Genomic DNA, 23,054 nt, shown 5'->3' on the forward strand with positions numbered 1-23,054 from the left:
TGTCAGGTTCTGGTCTGGCGCTCTCTGCATAAGGAGGAAATGTACCAGGTAGATTTCCTGGTACCAGGAAAGTTACCAGGTACTCCGTGCGCTTAGATTAACAGATGCCTGGAAATGGTCAGGCAGGCATATGTATACTCAGTTTAAGGAAGTATTTTCTTAAAATGAGGACAGTCCAGCAATCGGGTGGACATCCTGTGAATTCCAGAGTGATATCACCACACAGCAGTACGTATGGGTAAGAAAGAATGCACATTCAGTTCCAGGGTTGACAGAGTGGAGTTGAATGACTGATTGAATTTTAATGACTTACTGAGTTTGTCTTATAAGTTTTAGAAAGCGACATAAAGTCTAGCCAAAAATAATACAAATAAGCTCTCCAGATTTATCATTACTTCCCAGAGGGTAGCTGTATTTTGCTTTTAAAAAGCACCTGAGTCAGAAAAGAAAAAGAAAAGGCACCTTAGTCAAAAGTTGATGTGTGTGTTATGACTCATCACTATAGTTTAAAATTAATCAGTTCACGGGCAGTGTTTTCTATACTCCTTTCTTTTGGGACCACATATCAATTTCCTAAAATAAAGTCCACCTGTACTGTGCAGAACATTCAACAGTTTATCCTCAAGTGTTTAATGAAACAAGGAAAATGAATCTGTAGTCTCCTAGATTATGTCATCGAGAGACAATGATTTATGTTCTTTGGACATCCTATGGACCCAGAGCCTCTCGTACCTTTAATGTACATCCCTAGCCCAAGGAAACTTGTCATCTCCTCTCCAAACGCCCATTATTTAAAAAGAAAATTGGTAGAAATAGGAACTTATAGTTATTTGGCTCAGTGACATCTGAGATGCCCCAAGATGTGAACTATTTTATAAAGTAATTAAATCATAGAAACATGGGCTGGAAGGGATCATAGAGATCGAGACGAAGCTCCATATTTTATAGGTAAGGCTAAAAAAATCAAATTTCCTACTGGGGTTATTGTGTACATACACATGCGAATAGAAGTAGACACCTTCATAGACATTTACTAATGCATATGAGATTTAATTTCTAATGTTCTTTCTTTAAAAACTTGTCTTTGATCATCATGCTATGAATTAAATTCTTTCTTCTTTTTTTCTTATTAATTCCACATCTCTTCTTTGTAATGCTCCTAAATGTCTTGTTCTCACTTCCTAAGGACAGTGGGTAATAAGGTGAGGGAATTTTGGCTTCTCTGCCCTTTTTGTTTTGTGTTCATTTTAACATTTAACTTTTAAGCGTTCCATTTTTCTTTTGTTTTTTTTGTGCTTTGTGATATCTTTGGTAGTGACCATTACTCAGATCTGTTTCAAACATAGAAGCAATGTGTTTTGAACGTTCAGCATGTGGAAATGTGGAGTTAGATGGTGAAACTCATCGTTTTATTTGTCTAGGCTTTCATAATAAATCACACTGGGGCCGACCAAGCAGATGTTCACAAAGACTATTTAATTATCAGATTGACACATGTAAATTCATTCTTGGACCAGACAGGTACCTCCCTCTTTGAGGACGATCTGTATACATTTGTTGTTAGCAAGTTAATCTATATTTAAATGTCTGAGCTCCTCTGAGCAGCTCTCGTTACAAGCTCATTTGCATCTCCTCCTGTGCCCTATGGAAAGGAGTCTGCGGTGCGTGTGTACGTACACATCCACACAGATCCACACGCACGCACTCGGAGTGGACAGTCCAAGAGGAAAAGACCAAGAGAACTCTGGATGCTCCAAGTACCTTGGGAAGGAGCAGGTGGCCCGGCACTCCCAAGATTCTGCGGAAGCAAAACTCAAGCGAGGCTTCACGAACTCATGATCCCATTTGTGTGTCTCACTTTGCTCTGCTTGGTTGCCCAGGACAAACTTCGTGTATCACATGGCACTCACTTAGAAAGTGTTCATTTGCTTGGGTGTATGTGCTGTGGTTGCAGAGCGAGTGTTAACGGGTTCTACTGAGAAGCCCTCTGTCTAAAACCCCTTCCCGACGGTACCGTGCAGCCCACCTGGGGCAGTAGGTGTCTGTCACTGAGTGTGTGTGTGTGTGTGTGTGTGTGTGTGTGTGTGTGGTTCTCTCTCCCTGGAGGATTTGCTCTTCCGGCTGCTGTCAGGCTCCAGTTTGTAGAGTAATGGTGGAGGAAGGCACTGTGGAAGAATGGAACTAGCCCCCAGCTGGGAGTCTAGGCTGGTCACACCATTGACTTTGTGACTTTGTGACCCTGGTCAGTCACTGAACTTCTCTGAACGAATATCACTTTTCTTATCAACACAAAAGGGGTGATACTGTGTATCAACCAGGGCACTGGTGGGATTTTAGATAGAGCAGACTGCTCCTTGAGGGCCATTTTATATGGTGCTCCCCAGACCTGAGGACAGTCAGCTTTCTGCTCCCCAGCTCCAAGAGCTCCAGGGTGGGGGGGGGGGGTGTCCTCTCCCTGACTGAGAACCAGTGGACTAGATCAAGTTTCTGTCTAGTTGCAGAATTGTCTTCCACAGTCCACACGGTTGGGGGCGGGGAGACGTTGCCTGATTCTCCTAGAGAAATGCCAAGGCACTTTCGATCTTTCCCCAGACTCGGATGGCTGTAACTTGCAGCCTTTCAAGCCCCCCACCCCCACCACCCCTCCGGGTACAGCAGAAGCTAAGTGATGGAGGTTGTGCCTCCTACATCTGCCTTTACCCACAGCCTGGTTGGGGTTCTACACAGCAGTCAAGTACACACAGAAAGAGGCAGAGGTCACAGAGAGCTTGGGGAACCATCCCTGAATAGCTCAGAGAGGGTCTCGTGTGCTGCTGGTGCTCAGCTTCCACGTATGCTGTAGCCAAGCAGCATGAACCTCTGGGCCAAAGCCACCTGGGATAATAAGACCAGCTGATGCTGTCAGAGCCAATCAGTAAATGTTTCCCAGGTCTTTTTATATTTCGTGTGCTTTCCGGGCCTCACAATTCCCACAACGGTCCCGAAGATAAAGAAGACGTCCCCCTTTTAAAAGGGATAAGGAAACTGAGGTTCAGAGTGACCAAGTATTTTGCCCAGAGGATAAAGTCAGGTCGTACAAGCGGGATTGCACCTGAGGGAGTGTTTGCAGAGCTGGCCTCTGGGGCGGGATTCCACAAGCGGAGGTGGTGCCAGTCACACCCCGTGCAGCAAGCCCCGCTTCCATCGCCCCCACTGCACATCCGCCTGGCATTCCATCAGTCTCTGTGGTCGAGGGAAGCCGCCTGCCTTCACCAGCACGTAGTTCTTCTCATGCAACCCGCTGAGCTCCCTGCGGGGCTAGGTCTGCATGAGCTCTCATTCCTAGCTCCCTTTCCTTTTTCCTTCGCGGTGACGTTTCTCTGCTTTCCTCTCGACCCCAGCAGACATCTCAGCCAAGCCCTGGTGGTCAGTCTTCATGCAGCAGCCAACAGTCCCCCATCAGCAACTATTCCAACAGTGGGCTCGAGCTTCCTCTGACCGACGGCGGGGGTGTGGGAGACCTCGGGGCCATCGACGAAACCCCAATCATGGACTCGACCATTTCCACTGCCACCACGGCCCTCGCTTTGCAAGCCAGGAGGAATCCGGCAGGGACCAAATGGATGGAACACGTAAAACTAGAAAGGCTCAAACAAGTGAATGGAATACTGCCACGACTGAACCCCATTCTACCCCCCAAAGCCCCTGCAGTCTCTCCTCTCATAGGAAACGGTGAGTTCCGTGTCCTACCTCACGTCAGCTCAGGGCTGTCTGTTCTTTTCTGTACAAATCAGTGTGAGAGGAACCAGGCTTGATGTGTGTTGGTATGTCCCCTGGTCCTCAAATTATACTGTCACCATACGTACGTGTCAGGGTTGCCTTTCTGGGGAGTCCATATTTTAAAAACAGGTAATAAGGGGATGATCCCAAAACAGAAAGTAGCACACAGGATGATAATACTGTGTGCATGACTACCGTTCTGATGGTGAAATTGTAGCTGTTAGACCAGGGTGGGGAGATCCCTGCAACAAAGACATTTGGGGTTAGCATTGCCATCTGGTTTCCAGTCTACAGTTGGGAGTTCCACAACCACCTTTTTTCTTTTTAATGTTTATTTATTTTTAAGAGAGACAGAGACAGTATGAGTGGGAGCTGGGCAGAGAGACGGAGATACAGAAGCCAAAGTAGGTTCCAGCCTCTGAACTGTCAGCACGGAGCCGGATGTGGGGCTGGAACTCACAGACCATGAGATCATGACCTGAGCTGAAGTCAGGCGCTTAACCTACTGAGCCACCCAGGTGGCCCAGTTCAGCAGCCACCTTGATTTGACGTTTCAAGGGAAGCCAGGCAGCCTTTTGCACTGGCAGACCCATGTCAGGTTTCGCTCCTGAGATTGCACCGAATACCGGGGCGTATCCTAAAGGGGGAAACTCCCCACCCACCAGCTCAGGCAGACTCCCCCTTCTCAGGATGTCGGAGGAAGCCCTCTGGTCCATATGACACTCCTGGAATGGCCTTGGCCTTGCCTGTAACCCAGGCACTGTGTGCACATCCCAGGACTCTTCATCTTGCCCTAGACCTCCACGTGTGAAGCCGCTTAACTGATCCAGGGTGATTTTACTGTTTTGTCTAAGCCGGGGGTCGGCCAGCTTTCCCGCTGGCTTGTAATCCCGGGGCCTGTTCCACGTCACCCTGAAACGAATCCGTGTTTCCCACCCTTCCTCCGCAGGCACTCAGCCCAGTACCAGCTGCAGTTTGGGCGGGCCCATGACTCTACTCCCGAACAGAAGCGACCTTTCTGGTGTGGACATCACCATGCTGAACATGCTCAACCGGAGGGACAGCAGCACCAGCACCATCAGCTCCGCCTACCTGAGCAGCCGGCGCTCCTCGGGCATCTCCCCCTGCTTCTCCAGCCGCAGGTCCAGCGAGGCGTCCCAGGCCGAGGGCCGGCCCCAGAACGTGAGCGTGGCCGACTCGTACGACCCCATCTCCACGGACGCCTCGCGCAGGTCCAGCGAGGCCAGCCAGTGCGAGGGCCTGCCCAGCCTGCTCAGCCTCACGCCTGCGCAGCAGTACCGGCTGAAAGCCAAGTACGCGGCGGCCACTGGCGGGCCGCCCCCCACGCCGCTGCCCAACATGGAGAGGATGAGCCTGAAGACCCGGATGGCCCTGCTCGGCGATGGCAGGGAGCCCACGGGGGCCCTGCCCCCCGTCCACCCTCCGCGGAGGTGTAGCGACGGGGGCGCCCACGGGTCGGGCCGTCGCCCTCTACTGCCCCCGGACGTGTTGGGCAACAGCGTGAGGAGGGCCAGCGACCCGGTGAGGACGGTCTCCGAGAGCCTCTCCCTGCCCCGCGTGCAGCGGTTCAGCAGCCTCCACGGCTTCGACCCCCCGGGTTTGCCCCCATCCCTGGACAAGCGGAACTTAGTGCTTCAGAACTACACTCGGCCCGAGGGCGGCCCGCCCCGCCACTTCCTGCCGTCTCCCTGCCCTCCGAGCATCACTGAGAACATCACCCTGGAGTCCCTGACCGTGGACGCCGACGTGAACCTGAACGATGAGGATTTCTTGCCCGATGACGTGGTGCAGTATTTGAATTCCCAGAACCAAGCGGGATACGAGCAGCACTTCCAAAGCGCCGTCTCTGACGACGGCAAAGTGCCCCCCGGGCCCGGCTTGGGGAGCGGGCCCGGGGACTTTGAGCCTCCGGGGCTGCCCGACGGCCACGCCGGCCAGCAGTACCGCCGGCTGGAGCAGCCCTGCACCGAAGCCAGCAAATCCGACCTGCCCATTCAGTGGAACGAAGTCAGCTCCGGCAGCGCCGACCTGTGCTCCTCCAAGCTGAAATGCGGCCCGCGGCCCGCGGCGCCGCAGCCGCGAACCTTCGGCCTCTACGGCAACCCGGGCGCGCACCCACAGGATGCCTTGAGGAGCGGAGCTGGCCCAGCCGGGGCCTACCAGAGCCTCGCAGAGCCCGGCAGCTCCTACGGCGGCCCCGAGCACAGCGGAAACGCCTTCCACGCACAGCCCTACAAGGCCCAGCAGTACGGGAACTGCCTCAACAGGCAGCCGGGGGCGCCCGGCTTGCCGGATGGCGTCTGCGGGGCCGGGATTCCAGCGGCAAAGCTGAAAAGCACCTCAGCGCAGGGAAGCGGGAGCCAGCCAGAGTTTGGCCTGTCGCCGGGGGTGCCCGGCGAGTCCGCGGCCGCCGCGGTGAGTGGCATGGCCACCCAAGACCTGGTGGGACAGGGGTACCTGGCCCATCAGCTCCTCAGCGACAGCGTGCACCACCCAGGGGCCGGCCGCGGCGCTCAGCAGATGCTAGGGCAGGTTAGTGCTACCTCACACCTCAATGTCTATCAAGGGCCGGAGAGTGGCCTGCCGGGGCCTCCCTGCATTGGCAGCCAGCCGGCAGGCTTGGCGGCCGCCAGGGGCTACCAGCCGTGTGCCGGCTACGGGGGCGGCCGGCGCCAGGCTGCGCTGAGGGGCAGCCTCTCTCTGCAGCAGGGACAGCTCAGTGACACAAGTCAGACCTGCAAGGTGAACGGCATCAAGACGGAGATGCAAGGGCAGCCCCATCAGCTGTGTTCTAACGTGCAGGGTTACTCTGGTCAGTTCTATGACCAACCCGTTGGCTTCGGTCAGCACGACATGAAGACTGGTTCCTTCTCCATCTCGGAAGCCAATTGCCTACTACAGGGGGCCAGCGCCGAAAACTCTGAATTACTTTCCCCGGGTGCTAACCAGGTGACCAGCACGGTTGACGGCCTTGACGGCCATGACCTGGAAGGGGTGCAGATTGATTTTGACGCCATCATAGACGACGGGGACCACGCCAGCCTGATGTCAGGAGCCCTGAGCCCCAGCATCATTCAGAACCTTTCCCTTTCCTCCTCCCGCCTCACGACGCCCCGCGCGTCCCTCCCGCTGCCCGCGCTGTCCGTGAGCACCACCAACATGGCCATCGGGGACATGAGCTCCTTGCTGACCTCCCTCGCAGAAGAAAGCAAATTCCTTGCGGTTATGCAATAGGGCGTTAGGGGAGAAGGCTGCCAACCAACGTGAAACTTTAGGAGTTTAAAAGATTAAATGGACTCAGTTTTTTTGTTTTTTGTTTTTTGTTTTTTTGCTGTTTTTTTGTTTTGTTTTGTTTTGTTTTTAGTTCTGTATGTATTTTAGCAATCTCATCTCACCTAACTGGGATGTGTTTCAAGTATATTCCTTTTATGGAAAAGGACTCTGAACAACCCTAAAGTATTCTAGGGAGAAACTGTCTTCCATTTCAGTTTTGAATCAGTATTGTTACACTAGAACCATCCTCTTTTTTTTTTTTTTAAACTATAAGCCCATCCCCCTTTCTAGTAAACCAGTGTAAATGTGTGATGTGCATGTTCTCATTTCTTTTCAAAGAGAGGTCAGACGAAAGGATTTGATATGTTTCTCTGTTACTCAAAGGAAATAGGAGTTGGTGTGCTTTTTGACCGAGGGGTGACGCTTCCAGCTTTCCAAATTTCCCTTTACATGTGCTCTGTGTTTGTTTTTGGTTTTTTGGAGGGTTTTCGTTTTGTTTTGTTTTTGTTTTTGGTAATTCCCACACTGGGCACAAGAATCGGAATAAGGATAGTGAGTTTAAGAATCTCTGGTGGGGGCGCTGTAGCAGAGATAACCGATTTTTTTTTACCTGCTCCCCCTCCTCGCCCCCCCCCCCCCCAGTTCAGGTCAGGGCATGCTTTCGACACTTGCACACAGCGGGAATTTGGGGCTCTGGCAGATGAACTAGTTTGTTCACGGTTGGGATTTAGAATTCTGTCCGTGAGTGCACTCAGGGCAGGTACGTCTACACGCTCAACTCCTCGGTTATCTGTCTTGCTTTTTCTCCCTCCGTCCCCACGACCGTTCGATGCTGTTCCGCGCTCCAGGGAGAGAGGGGAAGGGCCACGAGTTTGCTACTTGCATCTGTCCCGACGAGAAGTTAGGTAGATTGTAGAGTGAAGCTACTGGGTAGAAATAGTTGGGGGAACATTTGTGGGTTTGCTGTATTTGTTAATGATAGTTCCATCTCTTTACCCGTCGTCATAGGTAACTGAGAATTGATTATATATAGTTCCAAGTATATAGGTATTGAAACAACCCAGCAGCCACCTATGTCATTGCCATATATTAATTCCACTGTAGTGAAGGAGTATTTCTATTCTAAGTGCCCTATTTTAAGGGACTGGTAAAACTTAGTTGTGAAAGAAAAAGCTCACATATGATGACCTTTGGAATAAATCCCTTTAACAATTGTTGGTGTTTAAGAGCACTGGGGAGGACGGTTAGTAGCTGTGTGGATGGATGCCTTTTCTTACACCCAGTCTATTAAACGATGCATCCATTTAAGAAGTTAAATGTTCTATGCAGTTAGTCCTGAATGTGGACTTAATCTGTACTTTCGTTTTGGATTAAAACATTTTAAAGACTAAAAGGAGTACAGCTACTTCCCATGTGCAGTCGATACACATAAAAGACATACTATGTGTGCACAGAGTACATGGATTATCCAGCATTTCACATTTACAAATATGTAAACTATTAATAATAAAATATTAACACCTCAGACTACCTGCTCCTTTTTTCCCATTGACCCTGGAGTTGGATTTATCCAGAGTGATTCATGAGTCAATTGGGTGGCTCTTCCCCTTTATTCCTGCCATTTGAATTAGTATTAGACAAAGTCAAGTCAAATAAAATAATAGGTCATAGGAAAACAAAATGTTAGATCCAGCCCATTTTTCTCATGTTTGTGTTCTCTCATTTGGACCAAGAATCTCAGCGTGGAGGTAAACGTGCCCTTTGGGACTTTGTGGCTAACAAAGTTGGGTTTGCTTTCAATTGGATGTTCCCTGAAATCAAGAGGGGTGTTGAGACTTTTCCCGCCCACAGCCAGCACCTGCTTTTAGGTCAAAGGATGCATCTGCTGTGGAACAGAGCCCCAAAGCAAAAGACGGCTACTGATCTGAGCTCAGTGGAGTGGAGTCTACCAAGTTCCAACAGAAAAGAGCCAGGCTTTTTCCTCACACAGGTCAGGATCCGGTCACAAAATCAGTGATCCATTCCCCGAGTCTCCTTTTTCCACAAACCCGAGCCTCTCCAGCTCTTGATCTTACATGCTCTCACGGTTTGGTCTGACCCCCGTCCTCCCTCTGTCTCAAAGCTTGGGTCCTGGGCGTTCTCCCGTCTCCTGAGTGAGGACAGCGGGTCCCTGGCACCACACGGCCCTCCCCAGTAAAATTCCCAGAGGCGACCTCCATTTCTCAGTTACCATCGTTTCCTACGTCACCCTCGTCCTTCGTGGAAGGATGGACGGCAGCTGGGTGAGGACCATTGTCATCTTGTGCCTCTGTTTTCCTTCACCTCTTCTTCTCCTACTTTTACCTTCTACCCTTAGATTTGCAGGAGATACCCTTGCTTCAGCTTCACATTTGGCTTCTTTCCATGGAAATCTCAGAAAGAGGGGGACGAGGGGAGAGGGAGGAAGAAGGCATACTTTTCCGGGAGTGCAGTCATGCTGGACAGTCAGTGGAAGGAGGGTCTGTCGGGGCCACGTACAAGTCTGTGGACTTGGCGTCAGCTGGGACAGGACCCACCCCAGCCTCCAACCTTCTCTCTGCTTTCCTGCCCCACGCGTTGAGGGAGACAGCAGCAACTGCCTAGTTTCACATCCTGCCTTTCAGTGCAGGCTTGTACATGGTCTTCCTGTTGAACATCTGTGTTCACCATAGTTTCACAGGTTAAACCATTCCGTGTTCTTTTCTGGAGAGCTGATGAGACTGCACCCTGCTGCTCATATATTGGCTCATCCTCTTGAGCCGCAGTTGTGATTCTTGCGATGTATGTGCCTTATTTTATGTTAATCTCGTCGATGCGAGGGACCAGTTGGTGTCGCCCGATGGATGGACCGGGGCTCCGGGCCGCGCGCTCCCCGGCCGGCCGCGAGCACACGATTGTAGCCGAGTCTGAGCTGTCTTGTAACCCGGTTTCCCGTGTTGTTTTGAACTGATGGAGGATGTTCTCTTCTGACAAGTTACCGTTGTGTATCCTGCAAACGTGTAAAATAAGATACAAGTTCATTTTTTTCGCCTTTTTTAGATTTTTAAAAAAATAAAATGTGTAATCCTTTTTTAAAAGAAAACACCTGTAAATACATTTAAGGATTGTAGGCGTAGTGTTCGGATGTGGCCGGCCCGGGGCCGTCTCGGATCAGCCTGCAGCCGTGCGGTGAGGCCCCCAAGCCCACCTCATGCCCAGGGCTGCGGTCCCGCCACACGTGGACTCTACTTTTGCTTTCAGAACCACCTACTCCTTTTGTAACAAAAAGAAAGAACCATGTTTCTTACAATGTCAATAAAAAGCGCTTTGTACTGAAATTGTTCCAGGGTCGTTCATTTGATCCGTAGCTGAAGGGAGAGCGGCTTCCCTGGGAAGGATCCAGAGCTTGTGTTTGGACCCAGACCCTACCCACCCCCACTCCCACCCCACCCCCACACACACAGACAAGCTGAGTGCGCATCTGTCCTGAGACTCCCATTCTTCCTCCCCAAATTGGGGTGCTGATGCACCTGCCGGTGGGGACGTCCGTGAGGGTGCCTACCTGGGAGGCACGCCGGTTACAACCATAATCGTTTTGCTTCATTTTATCCCTTCACCAGACTCTGGGGAAGGATGCGAATAAGGTTCGATGTCTAACAACTGAACTGGTTTCTCTTTTATAAGTGATCCTCTCTCTTCAAGCGATATAGGGGATAATGCACGTGGCCCCCGAGCACACGCTTGTAGGTACGTCAGCAAGTCCCCAGGGGACTTCCATCCTGTGGGAGACCCAGGTGTCCCGCCGCATCTCCCAGCAGGGATTCTGCAGTCATAGGGACTCTTTGAGCTTTCCTAATTCACAAGGGAGGACTTCTCTCATGAGCCCCGATGTCTTTGCTTCCATAACTAGAGCCCTCATGTAAGGCGTCCACATGAATACAAGAAAAAATAAAAAAAGAATTTGTTCTCCACTTTCAGTAAAAAATATTGGCTTACAAAGCCGTATGCTGTGGAGGTCAAGGTAAAGTACGACACACAAGGTTTATAGACAGGACGGGAGGAAAATGGGGTTCCCGAGGAATGGGGCACATGCCATAGATTCAGTTCATGTGAGCGGGCAGTCGGGTGCAGTTCAAGGCTTTGTTTAAAGAAAACACCTTCTGCTGGGGTGCCTGGGTGTCTCAGTGGAGCATCCAACTTCGGCTCAGGTCATGACCTCACGGTTCGTGAATTCGAGCCCCGCGTTGGGCTCTGTGCTGACAGCTCGGAGCCTGGAGCCTGTTTCACATTCTGTGTCTCCCTCTTTTTCTGCCCCTTCCCGCTCACACTCTGTCTCTCTCTCTCTCAAAAATAAATAAACATTAAAAAATTAAAAGAAAAACCCACCTCCCACATAGACTCAGAAGCAGAGTTTGAGGTGAAATGGTAGGGGTGCAATCTATTCGGCATTTCATAAAAGTTTAGGTAATTTGGGGAACTCAAAGATGTTCTGTATTACCCAAATGAGAATTTAATAAGAGAATGCTAGAATAGATGAAACAATTAATCCACTGCCAAAATATCTTATTCATCCTTTTCTCCTGTTTTGTTTTTTGTTTTTTGTGTTTTTTTTTTCCTTTTCTGGGCAGCTTTCCACCTTTGGTTTTACTTCATAATGGACTTACTATTCGAAGGATAATCTGGGCCCATCTTTCTGTTAATATTAGCTTAAAAAAAAATCTCACTTTACCAACGTAGACCTAGATCATGCCTCCTCTACCTAGTTATTCAACCTCTTTATACTTTTCAGAAATAGTAATTGAATCTAAACTGTTTTTTGGCTTTTTAAAATTTCCCAGCATCATGTGGCCACAGGCATGATTAGCCCAGCAGAGGCATGGGATCCTGGGTTCTATACATCGTCTCACCTGAACCGAAATCTTACGCTTCCCCTGCGGTTTCCACCCTTCCCTCTCGACACCCACTGGCAGGTTATGAGGGTCCCTGCCTTCAGATGACATACATTCTATCTGGGGATATGACGCTGGCAGTAGTTACACATCCCGCTAATTCACAGCATTGCCTGGATGCCTAAGACTCTATTCAGACTCCTCGACGGGGACCGGAGACAGGGAGGTGAACAAAGCACCGTGAGCCTGTAGGCATCTAGCCCAGTGGGAGGGACAGACAAGCACAGAGTACCCAGTGGAAGATGATCAGAGGGCATTTGGTGGGTCATTCATTGTCCATCTGAAGGGCATGTGACATGGCTTCTCAACCTCTGTATTGTTGCCTTTGTGCATCGGGTAGCCTTTGTGGGGGAACGGTCCCGCATGATGTAGGACGTTCAGTGGATTCCAGGCCACTGCCCACTAGACGCCAGGAGCATCCACTCCTGCTTGTGACAACCAAAAATGTCTCCAGACATTGCCCTATGCTCCGTGCGGAGAAAATGGTTCCAGGTTGAGAGGGAACGAAGGTACAAGGACAGACATGCTGCAGGCAGGTGTCCAGACTCGGGAGCGTCTGGTACACAGGTGACAGATGAAGCAAATGGTGAAGGGTGCCATGGCCAGGTGCAGGTGGGGTAGGTTGAAGAACGAGCCCCAAGAACGCTGACCCCATGGGTCAAGAGGAGGGGTAGGCACATGGGAAGGAGGGTGGCAGGGGAAGAGAGGAAGGTTGGATGGCAGGAGACAGCAGGGGTGGTCTAGAAACAGGAAGGCAAATATCAGGAGGCCAATGTTGCCAAAAACAACACGTAGGTCAAGGAAAACGTGGACTGGAAAATACTGGGGCTGGGAGCTAGGATGTTCTGGGTGACCACGGGAAGCGCTTTTCAGTGGAATGGTTGGGAACAGAAACCAGATGACAACAGCTGAGGGACAAAAAATGTGTTACAAAGGTGAATTTGGTGGCCTCTTTCGAGTAGGATGCCACATTTCATCACATCCAAGATGGCCACCTAGACGAAGACACATGTTGCTCTGTGTTCCCAGGAAGAAAGAGAAAGCACTGTGATTAAGTGACAGGATGCTTCCATCCTCTATACATGTTACAGCATTAGTGGTGTTACTGAGGTGGGAGAAATCAGAGTATGAAATATGCTACTTAGGGAAAGGAAAGACACGGTGGGTCAAGGAGAGGAGGAAAGTTGGATTTTTCTTGTGATTGTTCCCCTCCCTCCCTTCCCCTCCCCTGCCCTTCCCTCCCTCTCTCTCTCCCTCTGTCCCTTCCTTCCTTCCTTCCTGCCTTCCTTCTGTCCGTCTGTCCGTCCATCATACAAGAAGCTTAACGGTGTCCATCCTCCAGTAAAAAAAAGGCAGAAGAGAGAAAGGGGTTGACGTTACAGTAAACAGAACAAGCCTCGAAACCAACTGGCTCATGGGACAGATGCCTGCCCTCCTGGGAGATAAGAGAAGGTGACAAGGACGAGGGCAGGTTTCGACAGATGTGTGGAATGGAATTTGCTGGGGACAAGACTGGAGTGGGAAATTATTTTGATCTTCTCAGGGAAAATGACTTCTAAGACCACCTTCTGGCAGCGTATGACAGGCGGCATGTGGGAGAGTGGGGAGGGGAGGAGGTGTCTTTGGACTCACACGGGGCCCAGAGCTGCTCTGCTCCAGGGAAGCAGGAGAGGGGAGAGAGGGGCTGAGGGGGGCTCTGCACAATCCGCTCCCAGATTCCCCCCCCACACCCGCTCCCCTGGGAGGCTGACCCCATCCCCACCTTGCAAAGGCAGAGCACGCCTCAGGCAATGATGGTGCCTGGGACGCACAGGGAGGGCTTGCCATCCCTGGCTCTTCACCAGGTAAGCAAGGAACTTTCCACGGAATCCCCCAGTTAATAGTGCATAGGGGTGAACTTCTTTTCGTGCGACAGGACCGTTTTAAGAAAGTAAAGCTGATTCCCCACCCGCTGCAGTCCTGCAGGCCCAGCCCACACATCGGCTGAGCCTGCCCAGGCCTTCGCCAGGTGAGAGGGACAGGCAGCCCTGGCAGGCTGGAAGGAGCAGGGGCATCGCTGGGGCACAGGCCACCTTGCCTGAGGGCCCTTCCCCGGGCCAGAGGCCTGCTGCAGACGTGGTCCAGCCTGGCCAAGCTGCGGGAGGAAAGCGTGTGTGGCCTGGCTTTTCTCTTCCTGCACCGCTGATGTCTAGTTAGGATGCTTGCTCAAGCTCCATCCAGAGGATCCCCTAGTCACCCCAGGTAGAGGCAGCTAAAACCCTGTCCTATCTCCGCTTTTGAAAAGGGTCTAGCCTTGGAATGTGTGCCTCTGATGCCAGTGGTACAAAGGGTATGGCAGGGGTCACCTCCCTCCCACCACTGCAGCCCCGAGCCATTGAAATGAAACCTCGGCTAAGCGTTTGCTACTATGTATGACCCGGCGCGCTCCTGGTGTCCCGCTCGTGCACCGACCAAGCCACCGGAGACTGCGTGAGATGGAAGTGTGCCTTCTCTGAGGGCAGCTGAGGGGGATGTGGGGAAAGGACCAAGTGGTGCTCTCCTTTGCTGGGCCCGCCTGCCAGAACACCCCCAGCCCCACCCCCTGCCCTCCTGCACGGGCCTCTAAGGAGAGGGGAACCAGAAAGCTTGCCCTGCCCGGTGAGCAGCCAGCCCTGCACCGTTTGAATTCTGCGGGTCTCCAGATCTGTGTTGTTCCCCTGGGGCTGGGAAGCCTTCCGTGCTCAGAAGTTCAAGGGCCCCACGTGATCCCCGCTCAGAAGTTGGGCTGCGGATCCTCTGAGCTGGCAGACACAGGCCCCCGGCCCTCGGGGCTTGCAAGGGGCCAACAGCACTGCGGAGGTGTAATTCACTTCGTTCCCAGAGGAAAAGGAGGCAGCCAGCTGGCCGAGGATTACTGAACAGCCAGGCCAAGGAGTTCCGTTGCTGAGGTGGAAGCCAGCCAGGGCTCTGGGGGAGAAGGGAGGGAGCCGAGCTGCTCTCCTGACCACCAAGATGAGGGGTCTGCGGCCATGTCCCCGGTGAGCCAACGCAAGAAATACCTGCATTTTCATTGGAGGCTGATTCTAAACCTCCAAATGCTCACCCAAAACATACCTGGACGTATTGCCCAGAGATAATTTTTAATAAGCGGCAAACTTGGTAGGCAAGAAAAATCACATTGGCTGAAGGACAAATGGAAAATCCCAGCGTGTCTTCCTTGAGTCATGGCTCCGGGACTGTCCACGGTCCCCTGACTGAGAGACTGCTTCCCCCTGCTTCTGTCTCAGGCTCTCGGGCCGGCTGTCAGTTACAGATTCATTGCAGGGCCAGTGTCCACCCCGCTAGTCTTAAGAAACTGGCTGCTCCATGAACCCAGAGCCCTGGATGCCTCCCATTTGACCCTCATCCTTCCAAAGATGACGTCATGAAGCATCACGATGAGTATTTCCCCTGAAGTTCACGCAAAGAACAAAAGCCACAGTTCCCACTGAGGCTCCCTCCCCCTTCTCCTTGAGCTTAGATAAATGTGGCACTTGAGGTCACAGGTAACCGTGTGACCTCTATCACTCACCCTCCTCTGCAGAGGAGCACCAAACAACACGCTCTTTCAAGTCTCTCAGAGGCAGTTGGGAGAAGAACGGACCGACATTCCATTGACCTACAAGACAGAAGGTCAGGGAACAACCTTTCTGCGGGTTGCCTTGATCCACAGTGTTCTCTTTTGCTGTGCAGGTTTAGGGGATTTCGTATCACTTCCCACTGTTCTGACTAGGCACGGGGCAGCTCCCAACATGGCGGCCGTCCAGCTCGTTTGAAATGCATTCTGAAGCTATTGTACATCAAGTGGATTTAACATTCAGCCAAAAGGAAGGTTTTTTTGAAAATAAGCTGATTTTAATCCATCCTTGCCAGCCATGTGCACTAGAATTCCAGCTTCCTTCAGACATAGGGTTTCCCCCTTATCAAAGAAGGAGCGTGAGGTGGGGGGAAGGGAAGGCATGTTCTGACACCATCCCCAGCTGGTGTCCTGAGATGTAGTTCTGGCCCTTTCTACCTGGACAGCAGTGCTGGTGCAGATCCCACGAGTTAAGAGCTGTGACTTTCGCGGAACTGCTCCCACTTCAGAAGCCAGCCACAAGTTTGGGGTTCCCCAGGCCACCCCATACTCTGACTGAGTGCCTACAAATTGAGGTGTTTCCATGACCCCTCAGGTCCATACAATTTTCTAGAATGACTTACAAATGCTTATGTTTATAGTTTTATTATGAAAGACACAGTTCAGCACCCAGCCAAATGAATGCATACATAGGGACAAAGTCTGGGAGGGTCCTGACTCAGAGCTTCTCGGCCCCCATGTTGTGCGGTCAGGGTCTGTCACCTTCACCCTGACGTGTGCTCACCAATCAGGAGTCTCACTGAGTCTCAGTGCCCAGAGGTTTTATCAGGGTCTCATTATAAAGGCATAATTGATCAAATCACTGGCCATGTGATCGAACTCCATAGCTGGCACCCCTCTATCCAGAGATCAGGCTGGCTCAAGGTTGCAAACTTCTCTTTTCTTGTTGTTTTAATATTTATTTTTGAGAGAGAGTGAGAAAGAGCATGCGGGAAGGACAGAGAGAGAGAGGGGGACAGAGGATTCAAAGCAGGCTCTGTGCTAACAGCAGACAGCCCAATAGGGAGCTTGAATTTGCGACCCATGAGATCATGACCTGAGCCGAAGTCGGACGCTTAACTGACTGAGACACCCAGGCGCCCCTCAAGGTTGCAAACTTCTAATCACATGGTTAGTTCCGCTGGTGATCAGACCCCATCCAGAAGCTATCTAGAGACCCCCCGTTGGATCACCTCATGAACATAAACTCAGGCGTGCTCCCAGGGGCTCATGAATGACAAAGACACTGCTCTCACTGGGGAAATGCCAAGGGTTTTGAAATCTCCCCAAATTCTTTATTATGCAACAGGGGACTTCTCCCTAGAAACATCCAGAACTGAGAAAGGAGAATGCGTGAGAACATGACGTTCCTGGAGTGAGGTCCCTGCTCACTGGAGAGCAGCGGGTCTGGGCTGATTCAGGACAAAGTGCCAGTATCTTCCCTGGCAGCTGGATGTGCGGCTTACGTAGACACCTCTGAGCCTCAGTGTTCCCATCTGCAAAAGGGGTTCAATTACAGTGTCTACCCCCTGAGTTGTTGTGAGGAGGGCTTGAGATTGTGGATATAAAATGCCTAACACACGCAGCACCCAGCAAGTGCTCCAGGAAAAGTGTTTATTGTTACTGTTACTTCTTTTTTGAAAAAACATTAAAAAAATTTTTTTTGACATTTATTTATTTTTTGAGAGAGAGAGAGAGAGAAAGAGAGAGAGAGAGAGAGAGAGAGAGCATGAGCATGGGAGGGGCACAGAGAGAGGGAGACACAGAACCCCAAGCGGGTTCCAGGCTCTGAGCTGTCAGCACAGAGCCCGAGGCAGGGCTCGAATTCACAAACAGTGAGATCATGACCTGAGCCAAAGTCCGACACTTAAACCACTGAGCCACCCAGGTGCCCCGGTCATTTCTTACCAATTATTTTATCGCGAACTTTGTTCTTTGGATGCTTCAGGCATGTAGATCTCGAGATAAATGATCTTCTCTAGAACTCCAGAACATGACTCAGTTGTTGTTAGTCTGGTGGCTAGAAACATAGTTCTGTGCAAAGACAGCCACTCTCTTTTATTTTATTTTTTATTTATTTTATTTTTAATTTATTTTCATTTTTGTAAATATAATTTATTGTAAAGTTGGCTAACATACAGTGTATACTGTGTGCTCTTGGTTTTGGGAGTAGATTCCCGTGATTTATCACTTACATATAACACCCATTGCTCATCCCAAAAAGTGCCCTCCTCAGTGCCCATCACCCCTTTCCTCCCACCCCCACCTCCCATCAACCCTCTGTTTGTTCTCTGTATTTAAGAGTCTCTTATGGTTGGCCTCTCTCTGTTTGAAACTATTTTTCCCCTTCCCTTCCCCCAAGGTCTTCTGATAAGTTTCTCAAGTTCCACAAATGAGTGAAAACGTGTGGTACCTGTCTTTCTCTGACTGACTTATTTCACTCAGCATAATACCCTCCCGTTCCATCCACGTCGTTGCAAAGGGCATGATTTCATTCCTTCTCATGGCCAAGTAGTATTCCATTGTATATATAAACCACGTCTTCTTTATCCATTCATCAGTTGATGGACATTTGGGCTCTTTCCATACTTTGGCTATTCTTGAAAGTGCTGCTATAAACATTGGGGGTAAAAGTGCCCCTATGCATCAGCACTCCTGTATCCCTTGGGTAAATCCCTAGTAGTACAACTGCTGGGTCGAGGGTAGTTCTGTTTTTAATTTTTTGAGGAACCTCCACACTGGTTTCCAGAGCGGCTGCCCCAGTTTGCGTCCCCACCAATGGCAAAGACAGCCACTCTTAAGACGCTTACCCCCCAGTTTTTTGGTGATGAATTCTTTTCAGATAACTCTTATTTTCTTACCATAAAATGAATACACACTCCTTGTGGAAAATAGAAAAAAGAAAACAGGAGGGGAAAAAAAAGGTCACCTGCCCTTCAACCACCCGGAAATAACCGCTGTTAACATTTTGTGATCTAGTTCTCGGCCTTCCTTTCACAGGTAACATTGGACGGTGAGCATTTTTCCATCTCGGTCAAAGTTCTTTAGCAAACAAACATGTGGCTGTGGGGAGGGGATGGAAAGATCACTGATAGGGGATCGCGGGATGGGACCACTGCCCCCGTGGCCTGGTCTTCCTGCCTCAGAGCAGGAGAGCTTTCCTTCCTGAGCTTGTGTATCTGCAACATTGTAATGATTTTCACACATAGCCTGAGATACAGAAGAGGTGGGCAGAGCTGCTGAGCGCATCCTGGCGACCCGGGAATCAGGTGATAATGGACGTGAGTCATGAATGGAGAACGTGCAGTGAAGGGGGAGTCAAAGCAGCAGAGGCTCTGAGATTGATCAAACTCTCCAGCCTGTGCGGCCACTCAGGCCCCCAGATGCCAGGAGGCAGACGGGGACAGTTCAGATGATACAGGAGCATACACCATGGAGCATGAAGACAGGATGGGCAATCCGGGTCTTTACACGTAGCCCACATCCCAGAGCCGGCAAGGGCTGGAGAATGCTAACCAGGCTTCCTGTGTGCCTGCCGTCCAGCCTCGGCTTCCTGTGGCCAGCCACGTGTGCAAGTGCGAAGGTAGTGGCTGTGCAGGTGTTGGCTGCCCAAAGTATCAGCAAGGGCGGCTGGGTGTCAGGCCACCCAGATGGTGGATTGTCAGGTTCTTGCCTGTCCCAAGAGGAGCTCAGCCGCTAAGGCCGAGGGCACTTCTCTTTACGGCCAAGTTCTCGCCCGTGCTATCTACGTCTCTGTTCTTCCTGTGCAGCCAGGTCAGGGAAGGGGTTGGGGCGGTGGGGCCCTGGATGCTGCCGACAAGGCCACCAGGAGCTTCAATTCTTGGCCACGGCGTGCTGGGGCCTCCAACCTCAGCCAGGGTGATGGGGCAGCCAGGACTTGACAGGAGTCAGGTGACAGAGACCAACCCGAGGCAGCTGCACCGGTGGTAGGGGGGTCATTAGGAGCAAGTGTCCTCTTCAGGAAGACGGGAGCCGACGGCTCGAGTGTGGCTGTGAACGCTCTCTGTCCAACGTCCTTTCCTGCTGCTCTTCTCCATCTTTCCATGCCTCTTTCCCAGCAGACTGGCTCTGCCTGGTGCAGTAGGTGGTGGCCCACAGTGCCCGGGCTCTCAGTTCAGAGTGACTGTCACCCGAAAAGACTGTTTCGGCCACAGCTCCAACACTCCTGGAGAGGGTGTAGGCATGGCTCAGCCAGCTTAGATGTTGTGTTCCTCTTAGTCAGGCTATGGGATCGAAGCGTCAACTGAGGGCTGCTGGAGAATCACCTGAGGGCTGCCAGAGAGACTCCCTGTGCACTTGCTGGTGGGGTGGGTGTCCGGGGGCTGGCACCCTCCCCTCAGGCTGCAGGCAGGAGGCTGAAGGGAAATGGGGTCCTTCTGAAGCAGGGGGGTGCTCTCTTGAAATGAGAGGAAACACCTTGAGCCCCCCCTGCTTCCATCCGGTCCCCACGGGGCAGCAATCACATGGATCTTGCTTTATTTGGGAGTTATTGCCAAGATGGCCCCCCTCTGATCCTTTTTCGTGCATTTTCATCCTTCACTCTCCATCGCCTTCGTGTCTCCCGTCACACGGTTCTGAGTTACAGTGTTTATTCAGAAGCCTCACCAAACCATTGGGGTCCGGCTGCATTTCTTGGTGCTTTCCGAGTGACTGAAGCTGGGCTCACGGGGATCGAGTGATGTAGCGTAGTCACTACAGGCACAGACTCTGCTACAAACCCGACACTATATTTTAGGGCGAGTGATCACAACGACCCTGATATCCGTACCACCATTTTTTAAAATAAAGAAACAGAGAGAGGTAACATTGCCTGCCTGAGACCACTCAGCCAGCACGTGCCCCAAGCGGGGCTCAACTCTCATCTCCACACTTGCTGTTCAGGGAATCAAGATGTGGTCACCGAGCAACATGGCGGCAGCCACCCCCTCTGAGTTCAGGGCAGGGGGTGTGTTCATCCACACGGAGTTGGCACTGTATGGTCCTCCACCCGCCTATGTTGGCTGTTAGGCCTGGGGCAAGTCAACACGGCTGTGCCTCAGTATCTTCATCTGTAAAACAAGACGACACGAGACAGGTGACTGAGTCAGCGAGAAAGGGATGGGCTGATTCTTGTTCACATTTCAGGCCCCAGGGAAGGGGTCCAGGGATATGTGTGAAATGTTGGGCCCCGGCCGGGTCCCTTCCGAAGATGACGAGGTGACCGAGGAAGCCATAGGGGATGGCATGAGATGGGAACGCGGACCCCCGTGAGGGGCAGACAGGAAGGAGACAAGTGTGGCCGGAGGAAAAAATGGGCAGAGGGGGTTGATAGGAGCAAAGACTCAGGCTAAGTGTTAGCCAGCCCTGACATCCCACGAGGCAACTGGACTTGACCATGAGGACCAAACCAGAGGTGGGGGGAATGGTGAGTAGGCTGGAGAGTGTGTTTTGGAGAGCATTTTAGACTGAGAGTGAGGAGGCAAGAGCAAGTCAACGATGCCCAGCGAGCAGGGAACCTCAACTCTTTATGCAGGGAGAACAGGCCTGGCCTTAGGGAGTGTAGGGTCCAAAGGCAGGGTCCCGTTGCACCATGTTGGCAAGCAAGGTATTTCTGACCCTCTAGGTCCCCGTGTCAGATGGGGCAAGGTGTATTTCCAGAACCCTCAGCCCGCGGACACAGCTTCTCTCCCTCCCTAAACACTCCCCTCAGCACACACGTGTGGGCCCTCAAAGGGAACTGCCAGCCTGGATGACGTCCAATAGTGGCTTCTCAGAGGGCAGAACTGAACTGTCCCAGCCCTTCCTCCCATGCTGCACTGCCACCCTGTGGTGGAGGCGGGAATTACATGCAGTCGCTTCCCCGGTTCAGAGCTACGGGAGCGGGTGTCCGCCTCTGCCCTCTGGGCTGCTGGGGAAAGAACCGGGACGGGGACCCGACACACGGGAATGTTTCCCTTTTAAAAGTGTAACGTAAGGACTGGCTAGTAGGTAAAAATGGTACCTTTGGAAGTGGTCTGTCACTTCAAACGTGCTTGGGATTTAAAATTTTTGCATCTGTATGAACTCAGCGAAACATCTCTGTCACGAAGTTCAGTTTTAGCACTCGGTGGAGTCCTGTCGAGAGAGGCAGCAAAAGCCACCGCTTAGAACGGAGACCTGCTGTCCTGGGGAAAACTGCTTGGGGGCTGTGAAGCCTGGAGCCTGGTGAGAAACGGCGGCTGTGGCTTCCCTCCATCTGAACCCTTCCTCCGCGAGATGGGGTGAGAGCAGTTGTCCAGAGAGCCTCGAGTTACAAGGCGACGAGGATGAACTTTGAAACCACACCCATGTGTTTGAACTGTGGGCCCCGGACGGACGGCTCGGCACAGGTTATTTAACCTCCCTCGAGCCTCTGTTTCCTCACCTGTAAAATGGGGGTGGTCACTACCTGATAGAAGGGTTGTAAGGATCAAAGGAGGTGTGTTTGCTGTTTATTCCACTCATCCCAGGCCACTTGGCAAGGTCCTCTTTCCCCTTAGTCCCCTGTTTCAGCTAATTGGGTTGTGGTCCTTATATTCAAGTCCAGGTAATCTATTCCAACATGGGTAGAGGTGAAGTCTGTCCAGCCAGAGGATGCAATTCTGCCCTCCCAAAGGGGAAGGGCAGGCCCCGGTGATGACCATGTGTGCCCCATAGGAAGCCCGGGGACAGGGACGTTAGCAGATTTGAAAAGCAGACCGTGAGAGAGATTAAGGCAGGTGCCCAGGGCTCCCTAACTGGTGTGGCCAGAGCTCAGCCAGGTGCTCAGCCAGCTGGGGTGGGGGTCAGCGGGGGCAGAGCCCACACATCTGCCAGTTCACGGGCAGCCTTCCGGACCAGAGCAGGGCAGGCCAGAGGGTTACAGACTCACAGGGAGGAATGTCTCTTGGATGAGGCTCAGTGTGCAGGGGCAGCGGGATCCCCTGATGAGAGGGAGGCGGGATTTCCAGGTGGCCCAGCAGGAACCAGGAAAAGTTGGTGAAAGTGAGCACAAGGTCATGGGCAGTACGGGGTGAGAGGGAGGCTGCCAGACACAGGGCGGTGGAGCGCGGAGCCAGCGTGGGGGCTGGGGGAGGTGAGGGGGGCATGGGGTGCAAATGTCCAGGGGGTGAGGGAATTTGGAGCTCCAGTGAGGGGCATCTCAGCCCAGAGTTCATCTCCAATGGCCTGCTGCGTTACTTCAAACAGAAATCATGTCCTTGTGTGTGAAAGGAAGGAGAGCGACAAAAGAAACGCAGGAGTGTCCCAGACAGGACTCATGCCTTGGGGAACAGAGGCCAGGCATCCCTTGTCCATTGGTGGCTAATGATGCTTTGATTTGATACCCTTCTAGCAGTAATCCGGCAGCGAAGGCCACCTTCTCCTGCCACGGTGAATGGCTTAGACTGCGGCTGTTGTAGGCC

At 51.9% G+C, this 23,054-nt stretch overlaps 1 protein-coding gene across 4 annotated transcripts in view; it reads left to right on the plus strand.

The window, feature by feature from the left end:
* GLI3 (GLI family zinc finger 3) overlaps positions 1-10,388 on the plus strand; it is a 283,446-nt gene extending 273,058 nt beyond the window's left edge. For 3 of the 4 annotated variants that reach the window (XM_060632184.3, XM_060632186.3, XM_060632188.3), the window contains 2 exons: positions 3,381-3,711; positions 4,709-10,388. In XM_060632184.3, coding sequence (XP_060488167.3) covers positions 3,381-3,711; positions 4,709-7,014 — 2,637 coding nt within the window. In that variant the 3' untranslated portion in view covers positions 7,015-10,388. The remainder of the gene's footprint in view (positions 1-3,380; positions 3,712-4,708) is intronic. The other variant, XM_060632185.3, reaches the window with a different exon arrangement.
* The last annotated feature ends 12,666 nt before the right edge of the window (positions 10,389-23,054 follow it).

Source organism: Panthera onca, chromosome A2 (assembly GCF_046562875.1).
Source record: "Panthera onca isolate mPanOnc1 chromosome A2, mPanOnc1 haplotype 2, whole genome shotgun sequence".
NCBI lineage: Eukaryota > Metazoa > Chordata > Mammalia > Carnivora > Felidae > Panthera > Panthera onca.